The sequence below is a fragment of the Theobroma umbraticum genome, unplaced genomic scaffold (assembly GCF_002168275.2).
Source record: "Theobroma umbraticum cultivar Fairchild unplaced genomic scaffold, ASM216827v3 scaffold_44.0, whole genome shotgun sequence".
NCBI lineage: Eukaryota > Viridiplantae > Streptophyta > Magnoliopsida > Malvales > Malvaceae > Theobroma > Theobroma umbraticum.
This window is the reverse complement of record NW_018397255.1, coordinates 9,468,074-9,477,602: the sequence shown is the minus strand read 5'-3', so window position 1 is coordinate 9,477,602 and position 9,529 is coordinate 9,468,074. Positions and strand designations below refer to the sequence as shown.

Sequence of the window (9,529 nt, the reverse complement as noted above, 5' to 3'; positions counted from 1 at the left end):
ATTTATACATCGTAATCGAAATTTCATCTCATATGATTATCTCTGTGAAAAAGATTATAAACCACTACAAGGAATAAATTTACTTTACTAAAATTTACTTAAATGCATTGCAACACTTTATTTAATACTCATTTTCTACTCAAAATGTTAAAAATTTTAATCTAGCTGTCTATTAAATAAAAATATAAACTAATTTAATGAGTAATTTCAACCAAAACATAACTGAATAGATTTGCCTCTATCCTTGTTTAAACATAACTCAACGTCTCAGCCTATACTCGCTACTCATAATTTTGTCAATAAAGAGCAACAAGCGGACTAAAAAGAAATAAGTTGGACTTTAGGAGAAAAAACAGTGGTGGATCTTTGGCGGAGGAATGAAGAACAGCCTCATGAGGTTCATTGCTGGAAGAGCTTCGACAATAGTTGATAATCCAACTTATTCATCCTGGCGATTCTATTGTTCACCAACTTCATCTTCCACCCGTCCTCCTCCCAACGGCAAACTCTTTGTCGCAGGTCTCCTCTTTTTCCCTATTTCTCATACTTATTTTTCTCTCTTTCTGTTGCTCTTTGTGATTATTGTTAACATGATGGGTATTGGGTGTTGAAGGATTGTCATGGTCAGTTGATGAGAAATCCTTGAAAGATGCCTTCTCCTTTTTTGGCCAAGTCTCAGAAGGTAGGTTACTGCATTCAGCCTCAATTGTCTTTTACAATTTATATGACTGCTTAGTAGGGTCATTTAGGTGTTCGATGAATTGTCTGAGTGATCACAGTGTCAACAAATAGTCAAATTTTGGATGAAAACGAAATACGGGTTGCTATATTTATAGTCTTTATGTTGTGTTTGATAACATGGGAAATGTTAATGAAATGATAATTTTATAGGGAACTCAAAATTTTTAAATAGTTAGTGCAAAATATGCTCTTCTTTTCCCACTCTTGTTTATATTTTGTTCAAGGGAAACCCGTACCGATAACCTATCAATGTTGAGCTGAAAGTGAAATGAATCCAAGCTGACTAGAAGAAGTAACTTGTCGCTGCTGATTAGTGATTACCATGAAACCTCACTAAATTGGTTCGATAATGCCCCCAGAATTGAAGTGTTAAATACCATAGTGCCTTTCAGTGCAAAGCAAAAACAAATGAAGGCTTTGTTATTTCATGAAAAGATAGCTTATAGAATGATATTTTCTAAGATTGTCTCATATTCACAGCATGACAGTCCTATATATGAATCAACACAGAAAATTACTTTTATTTTTTTCTCATCATTCAAAATTCAAGCTTAAAGTTATATAATACTAAGAAATTACTTTACTAAGGCCACAAGTTAATTTGTGGGGGAAAAACCTGCTGTTACCGTGTGTTGACCTTAGTAGTCACTGGTTACCACTTACCAATGACATTGATCAATCATTTCAACTGGTGGTGCTTGCTAAAATTACCAATCTTTGGAAACAATTATTTCCTCTGATTACTTCACATTATTGTTGATCCATTTACTGCATTAGCAAGCATCAGCAACCACTTCAAAAGATTATAAGATATATAACTTATGTTCTACTACATGCCAAATATTTGCATTACAATTTATCAGAGAAATTTATTGCTAAAAAAATAAATAAATAAATAAAACTTGACCTCGAACTCATTTTGGGGAAACAAAAGTATCTTTCGAAGGTTGCCCTGCTGAGTGAATTGGACATTTAACATGTGCAAACCTGAATTTGAAGCTTGCTCACATTTTTTTTATAAAGATGGTAATAATTTTTGCAGTTTAATTGGCCTTTAGTCTGTTCAATCTACACTATGATTGCTCTTTGGTCCTGTTGGTGTTTCTGTTCTAGTGAGGATAATGTATGATAAAGACACTGGTAGGTCAAGAGGCTTTGGGTTTGTTCACTTTTCTAAAGAAGATGAAGCCAGATGTGCTAAAGATGCTATGGATGGAAAGGTATGCAGACTATTTTGATTCTCTGGCAACCTGAAGTGGTCTTGCCTAGGAGGTCATTTTATGAGATATTTGAAACTGCTTCCAAACTGATATTCTTTTGGCTGCAGGCATTGCTAGGTCGACCGTTAAGGATAAGCTTTGCTCTTGAAAAGATTCGTGGTGCACCTGTTGTAGTCCCTCGCCTGCCTAATGGTAATGCTTGAACTCCTCAAGTATTTGGAATCTCCTTATCCTTGATAGGGATCGGGGCAGTGATGTTGCAGTGGGGTTGATGAACTACATTATCATTAGCAACATATGGTAGTAGTTGGTAAAGATATAGCTAAACTCCACATACACCTCGTGGTATGGTTTTTTTTATTTAAGATCTTGTGTTTTAGTTATATTCCCAAAGGGAGTACCGGTATTAAAATTTCAGTTACTTTTTTGTAAACAAACAATAATAACCTTTGTTTTAATCTTACATCTGAGCATTTGGCTCATTGATTAATGCATAATCGCCTATCTAAAGAGCAAAATTCTAATCTTCCTTCTTCCAATTAAAAAAAAAAAAGCCTTTGTTTTAATCTTTTTGTATTTTATTTGTTTAATTAAAAATATATATTTCAATAGAAATTTTTCATTTTTTTTCTTTTTGTTTTCTTCTTAAGATAGACCAACTTACCTCTTGTAGTCATAGGTAGCACCAAAGTCTTTACACATATCAAAAATGTTGAATGATACACTACTACAAAAGAACAATAACCATGTTCGGACTACAATTATAATTTTGGTGCTTGACATACATGACTTCTACTTCATAGGTGGTCTAAGAATGGCATCATATAAAAAGAAGAAATGGTTTCTTAGGAGGAATCTCTTTTCCTAATCCTGTACATAAATTTATAAGTTACTATATAATTGTATAAGATTATTTTTTCAAATAATAAAAAAAACAAAAATAAAATCAAAATATTTGGACAGGATCGATTAAGGCTTTTTAAAAGAAAACAAGAGTATCTGGATCCTTTTTTACAAATTTTGAATATAAACCCTTATAACTCAATACAAATAATGATCAAAACAAAAATAAAATCAATACAATTCAAAAACGAATGGATCAATCAAAATTTTCTTAATAAAAGTAACAATCGAAGCAATCATAGCCTATAGAAATTGAAAGATCTCATGAAAAAGAAATCAAATTGGAAATGCATTTCTTTGAATATTTTAGGAAGTGGAGAAGAACAAGAAAAAAAAAACTACTATTTTGTTGAAGAAACAATATCCTTAGACAAGTTTGGTTCATAGAATAGAATAAGTATTTTATGAGAATATAATAGAAAAATTATTATGTAGTTTGGTTGACGAATGAAATAATATAAGAATTGCTATTATGATTTATTAAAATATTTGATTAGTAAAAATAATTTTGAGATAATAAAAGAATAGATGATAAAAAGACCAAAAATACTCTTTATTATAATATATGATTATCTATTTTTATTTTATTTTATTTTTATAAAATTAAAATTTTATAATTTATTTAAAATATTAATAATAGATAATTTAAATATAATATTTTTTAAAATTAATATTTTATTTATAATTTAATTTTTTATATTTTAAATAATTAATATTTTATTTATAATATAAATATTATTGTGATTAAAATATTAATCATTTTAATTCATTTTAAAATTTAAAATTTTATTTTTTTGTAATATATAATTAAAAACTTAAACTTTTTATTATAATATATGATTATCTATTATTATTTTATTTTATTTTTAAACTATTAATAATTTAAAATTTATTGAAAATATTAATAATTGATAATTTAATTATTAAAATTTTCAAATATTAATATTCTAGTTATAATTTAAATATTATAATGATTAAAATATTAATTATTTTAATTATTTTTAATTTAAAATATTAATTTTTAATAATATATAATTAAAAACTTAAACTTTTTATTATAATATATGATTTTCTATTTATTTTATTTTGTTTTTACATATTAATAATTGATAATTTAAATATTATTATGATTAAAATATTAATTTTTTTAATTATTTTTAATTTAAAATATTAATTTTTAATAATATATAATTAAAAACTTAAACTTTTTATTATAATATATGGTTTTCTATTCATTTTATTTTGTTTTTACATATTAATAATTGATAATTTAAATATTATTATGATTAAAATATTAATTATTTTAATTATATTTTAAATTTAAAATATTAATTTTTATAATATAATTAAAAACTTAACATTTTTGTTTTAAATTTTTTTTTCATTTCACTTATAAGGAGCATTTTTGTCTTATTAATTTTAGAAACTATTGCCCCATTTATGGAATAGCAATTACTAGAAAAGTTTGAATTAAATATTCATGGCAAATGATTTAGCTATTTCCCAACCAAACATACTGTTAATGTATAACTTTACGTTAAAATTTTGTTATGAAACCTAAAAAACAACAAAGATAAAATAGAGAGAAATCAAGCAAAATAGAAAATACGAGAATTTACGTAGTTCTACTTAATGTCAATGGATAGAGGATCCGTTAATTTTGAAATACTCGAACCCAAACCAACTTAGTAAATGGGTTATCCGAACCTTATAATTATTCGAATATTTTTGAAATTTACTACTTTAACTCAAACTCTAATACATATCCACTACCCGATAATTACTCAAACTCGTTTAAAAATTCGATTATATAAAAAAATTATTAAAATGCTCTTCATAAGTACCTAATTACCCAAACCGGAATCCATATCCGTATTTATATACAATAATATTTTAATCCATATTCCATATAATTTATTAATAATAAAATGTATAAAAGCACACAAACAATAAAATTTAAATTTAAATAATAAAAAATATATATCTCAAATATCAACTTAAATAATTAAAAACAAATATCCAAACAACAACTTAAATAGTATTACAAGTTTAATTGACTATATAGGTTTGTTATTAATTGCATAAACTTAAAAAAAAAATTGTTAGGTTTCAAAACTATTCTAATCTCACAACTTCTTTTTAAGTATATGTTTTATAAGTTTATATAAACAAAAGTATATATATTATAATTAATAATTTTATAAGTTATAATTTTTGTAACATTAATACAAACTAGAAAGTAAATATGTTTATATATTTAAAATATACATATTAAAAGTATATATATAATAGTAATTATATTTTTTATAAATTAACACAATTTATAGAGTATATATATTAAAAGATATTACAAATTAATTAATAATCATAGTTTTTTGAATTAATTTAATTAATAATATAGGTTTGTTTTTAATTACATAAAATTAAAAACAATATAATTGAGTTTAGGGTATTGGGTACCTAAGGATTGGTACCTAAGTCTTACTTGAACTTGATACGGGTAGTGAAATTATTACCTAAACCTGATTATAAGGTACTCTAATCTTATATAATTGAGTCAAGTACTTACAAGTACTTTGTAACAAGATATCTATTAGCATCCTTAACTTCTTAGCCAAGTCTTCCCAAACCAATCTAAAATCCTTTTGCACATCCTCTATCAATAACCTCTTAAAAACATTCACTTAAATAACTCTAACTTTACCTAAAATAAAATATAAGAATTACAAAGTATTATCTCTTTAGGGCTCCTAGAGCACTTCTGTCAATTAGCACAATGTTGAATAAAAAGTTTAAATTCTCTCAATTAGCAATTAATGTAGAATAATAAGTTTAAAATCATGTAAATATTTAATGTGAAATAAAAAGCTTAAAGGGATTCAAACACATACTTTTTAAACAGAAAATTATATATTAATCAATAAGTCATATATTCGAATGCATATAAAAAAAATCTTCATCAAATAAGATTTAAAATTTTAATAAACTTAAAATAGAATTCAAGACTCAAATCAACATATTTTCAGTGGACATTAAGCTGTTTGAAGAGATAATCTCTTCAAAGCTAAACGGGTCAATCTAATTTTCACATATATATAAAAGAAAAGAAATTCTTTTCTTTTTCCTTTTAAAGAACAAAAGAAAGAAATTCCTCGTTCATCTGGACAACGGCGTGCTCAGCATACGGTCCACATGGATAAAGCATCCAAAAAACGCAGCCGTTTTGATAACTCCGAGTTAAAAGGAAAAAGACGCAAAAGCGGAGGAAATCGACTCTAATTCTAATCCGATCAAGAAGCAAAGCACTGCAGCAGACAACTGTACAACTTATAAAAGGAGAGTTGCAAGTCCGCCCCATTTTGCTTTATCGCAGTTTCGAAGATACTCAATAAAAAAAAGAAAAACGAAAAACCGAATCCGACAATGGAGCACGAAACGCAGCAGCAAGGAATTCCCAACAACCCAACCGCCAATCAAAACGCAGCTTTAATTAACTCCTTTATCGAAATCACCTCCTCTTCCAAGGAAGAAGCCCTCTTCTTCTTAGAATCCCATCAGTGGGACCTCGACGCCGCCGTTTCGACTTTCCTGGACAACAACTCCACCGCAACCGCCGCTGCACACCAACCGCACCCGATCGCACCTCCACCTTCCCGCGACCTCAATAATTCCGCTACTCCCTCGCCGTCCGATTCCCCTGATTACTCTCCCTCACAATCGCCTTCCCGCTCTCGCTCCCCTTCCCCTGTCCGCCCCTCTCGTGCTCCTTACCAGCTGCGGTCCCGCCGCAACGCTGATAAGAAACCGTCTGGTAGCAATAGTGCTCGTGGCGTTCGGACCCTCGCGGATTTGAACCGGACTCCTCCTGGTGGGTCCGACAGCGATTCGGATGAAGCCCAAGACTACTATACTGGTGGTGAAAAAAGGTTTAATTTCTAACTTCTTTTTTTTTGTTTTTCAGTACTTTGACCCTTAATTTGGGAAAAATTAGGCAAGCAATTTGTTCTTAATTGGTTATTTGGGTGAGCAGTGGGATGGTGATTCGAGATCCTTCCAAGCATAATGATGTGGATTCGATATTTAATCAAGCGAGACAAGCGGGAGCTGTGGAAGGATCTGATGATTATTTCCGACCATCGTCGTCGAGCACGAGAAGCTTCACTGGAACGGCGAGATTACTCTCTGGAGAAACTCTGGCACCTGCTCCCCCCCCACCACCTGAAGTTGTCACTCACAATGTTACTTTTTGGAGGAATGGGTTTACCGTTGATGATGGGCCGTTGCGTCACTTGGACGATCCTGCCAATGCTTCCTTCTTGGAGGTAATAACAATGTACAACTTGCTCTACGAAGAATATGTTGTGAGATTGGTATCAGTACATAATACGCATGTATTTTCCTGTTTGATGAATTAAAAGAGTTTAGTCATAAGGAGATTGATTTTGAGATGTTTCTGTTTAAGGTCAAGTCAATTAGCTTTTTTAGTGTAATGCTATGACGGGATTATTTCATTATGGACCTTGGGCTTTTAGTTGCCGCTATCAGTATGTTTATTAGTAGTTGCTCAAGCACCTTGAGTAACGGAAGTTTCATTCATAGGTAAAATTGAGGCGATTACATATTGGAACATCTTTGACTTTCTTGTTGAAGTTTGCTTTTAGAATGTTATATATGTGTGCAACTGTGTATATATCTCTGCTAGGGCCTATTGTTAAGTAGAGATGCTATGTGCTTATTCTCAATTGCCTTTGAATGCAGAGTGTGATGAACTCTCAATGCCCGAAAGAGCTTGAACCAACTGATAGGAGTACAAAATTGGATCTTCAGCTCTTTAGGCGAGATGAAAACTACACTGTGTGTCTTTTATATCTCCTCTTATATGTTTTGCATTTTTATCCCTTTGCCTGCTTCTGTGTTTATGTTTCTCTTGTGTTCTTTTTTTTTTAAGCAGGAACCACAGAGGCAGCAAAGTGCATTTCAGGGTGTTGGGAGAACTCTAGGCAGTAGCAGTAGCCCCAGCCTTACTGCATCTGAGCCAACTGCTTCTGCCAGTAGTATCACCACTGCACCAGTGCCATCTATGGGCCTGGTTGTGGATTCATCATTGCCAACAACCTCTATTCAGCTGAGGTTAGCAGATGGTACACGCATGGTCTCACGCTTCAACTACCATCATACCATCAGAGACATCCGTGGCTTCATTGATGCATCAAGACCTGGTGGAGCAAGGAACTACCAGCTGCTGACAATGGGGTTCCCTCCTAAACAACTGACTGATCTGGACCAGACAGTAGAGCAGGCTGGAATTGCTAGTTCAGTTGTTATCCAGAAATACTAGCCAAGTTTTTTCTTTTTTTTTTTATTTTACCTCCGTGACTTATTGACTCCGTGATACATCGTGCCTGCAAAACATTTATCTGTTTCTCAAAACTGAAGAGATTCATGTGACAGACCAGAAAATCTGCTGTTGATTACATTAGAACTGTTTTAGTCAGTTTGTCATATTGTAGACTAAATTATAAAAATGTAGTCGAGAGGTTACATGAAGGAACACTTTCAGCCTCATATTTGTAAAACATATTGTTACTTTCATAATTGAAAAATTGCCCTTGGGCGTTTGGCAGGAAGTTAGTGGAAGATCTTTTCTGCAATTTAAATGGCTGCAACTTAGCAGCGTTTGATTGGTAAAAAGGAAATGTTTCTTTTCAAATTCTCCATCCCACCGGAACCTGTTCTTCTTCTTACCGGGAAACCCATGGTTTTTTAACCAAATTTTCTGGCTTTTAAAGGATTTAATGATGAATAAGATAGAGCCAAACAAGGCTCCAAGTGACAGACAAAAGCACAAAACTTTAGCAAAAGTTAAAAGTAGTCAACAACAGAGAGCACAAAGCTCACAACGTCATGAAAAAGAAAGAGCAGGGACACAGAAAGAAAACAGTACAGTCACCCAACAAGACATGCCATCTCTTGTACAAGAGAAAAGGATGTGAGCTTTTGCTGAAGGGACAAGGAAGCTAGGCAAGTTAGTGACACAGTGTAAGGAGGAACTTGCCTGAAGTAGAAAAATAAATGAAAGCGGAGTTCTGTACAAAAAAAGTTAAATTTATTTGTTGAATACGATAAAAAATTTATAACAATAAAAAAAATTAAATTTATTTTTTAATATGATGTATAATAATAATATTTTTAATTAATATAATTTATAAAATATTTTTATATATAATATATAATAATAATATTTTTTAATATAATAAATATGTAACTTGTTTTTTATATAATATGTAATAATATTTTTTTAACATGATGAATAATATAATATGTATAACTTATAACTTCTGGGTAGTTAAATAGAAAAAAAATTTATTAAAAATAATTTTATATAATTTAATTAAAAATAATTAAAATTATAAATAAAATTATTTTTAAAAATATCTTTATCTGGACTTGTCGTAAAAAGGACGTTATCCAACGTTGGTCTATTGTCAAATGATTTGTACGTTTCTTGGAGGAAATGTAGTTTTTAATTGACGAGATAGGAGCCAATGATATCCAAGCCTTTTGAGGGCTGACAGGAATCAACAAGTGGAAGCAATCAAAAAGGTCGGTTTCCAACCACTGGATATGTTTCAATTTCTGCTTCTGTAAATTGCCTTTTGATACCA

At 30.4% G+C, this 9,529-nt stretch overlaps 2 protein-coding genes across 2 annotated transcripts; both read left to right on the top strand.

Annotated features, from left to right (window-relative positions):
* Positions 1-245: 245 nt before the first annotated feature.
* Positions 246-2,451, top strand: LOC110409376 (RNA-binding (RRM/RBD/RNP motifs) family protein). Its single transcript, XM_021418697.1, has 4 exons — positions 246-519; positions 614-682; positions 1,855-1,961; positions 2,069-2,451. The coding sequence occupies exons 1-4, from the start codon at positions 378-380 to the stop codon at positions 2,162-2,164; spliced, it is 414 nt and encodes a 137-aa protein (XP_021274372.1). The 5' UTR covers positions 246-377; the 3' UTR covers positions 2,165-2,451.
* Positions 2,452-6,147: 3,696 nt separating this feature from the next.
* LOC110409022 (plant UBX domain-containing protein 4-like) lies at positions 6,148-8,338 on the top strand. The gene is made up of 4 exons (XM_021418233.2): positions 6,148-6,790; positions 6,895-7,186; positions 7,623-7,718; positions 7,816-8,338. The coding sequence occupies exons 1-4, from the start codon at positions 6,288-6,290 to the stop codon at positions 8,200-8,202; spliced, it is 1,278 nt and encodes a 425-aa protein (XP_021273908.1). The 5' UTR covers positions 6,148-6,287; the 3' UTR covers positions 8,203-8,338.
* The last annotated feature ends 1,191 nt before the right edge of the window (positions 8,339-9,529 follow it).

Bases quoted from the DNA above. Each gene is read 5' to 3' on its own strand.
- LOC110409376 (XM_021418697.1), top strand. From the start codon at position 378: ATGAAGAACAGCCTCATGAGGTTCATTGCTGGAAGAGCTTCGACAATA. The intron at 683-1,854 runs GTAGGTTACTGC...TTTCTGTTCTAG, and splicing joins TTTTGGCCAAGTCTCAGAAG to TGAGGATAATGTATGATAAA. The intron at 1,962-2,068 runs GTATGCAGACTA...TTTTGGCTGCAG, and splicing joins AAGATGCTATGGATGGAAAG to GCATTGCTAGGTCGACCGTT.
- LOC110409022 (XM_021418233.2), top strand. From the start codon at position 6,288: ATGGAGCACGAAACGCAGCAGCAAGGAATTCCCAACAACCCAACCGCC. The intron at 6,791-6,894 runs GTTTAATTTCTA...TTGGGTGAGCAG, and splicing joins TATACTGGTGGTGAAAAAAG to TGGGATGGTGATTCGAGATC. The intron at 7,719-7,815 runs GTGTGTCTTTTA...TTTTTTAAGCAG, and splicing joins GGCGAGATGAAAACTACACT to GAACCACAGAGGCAGCAAAG.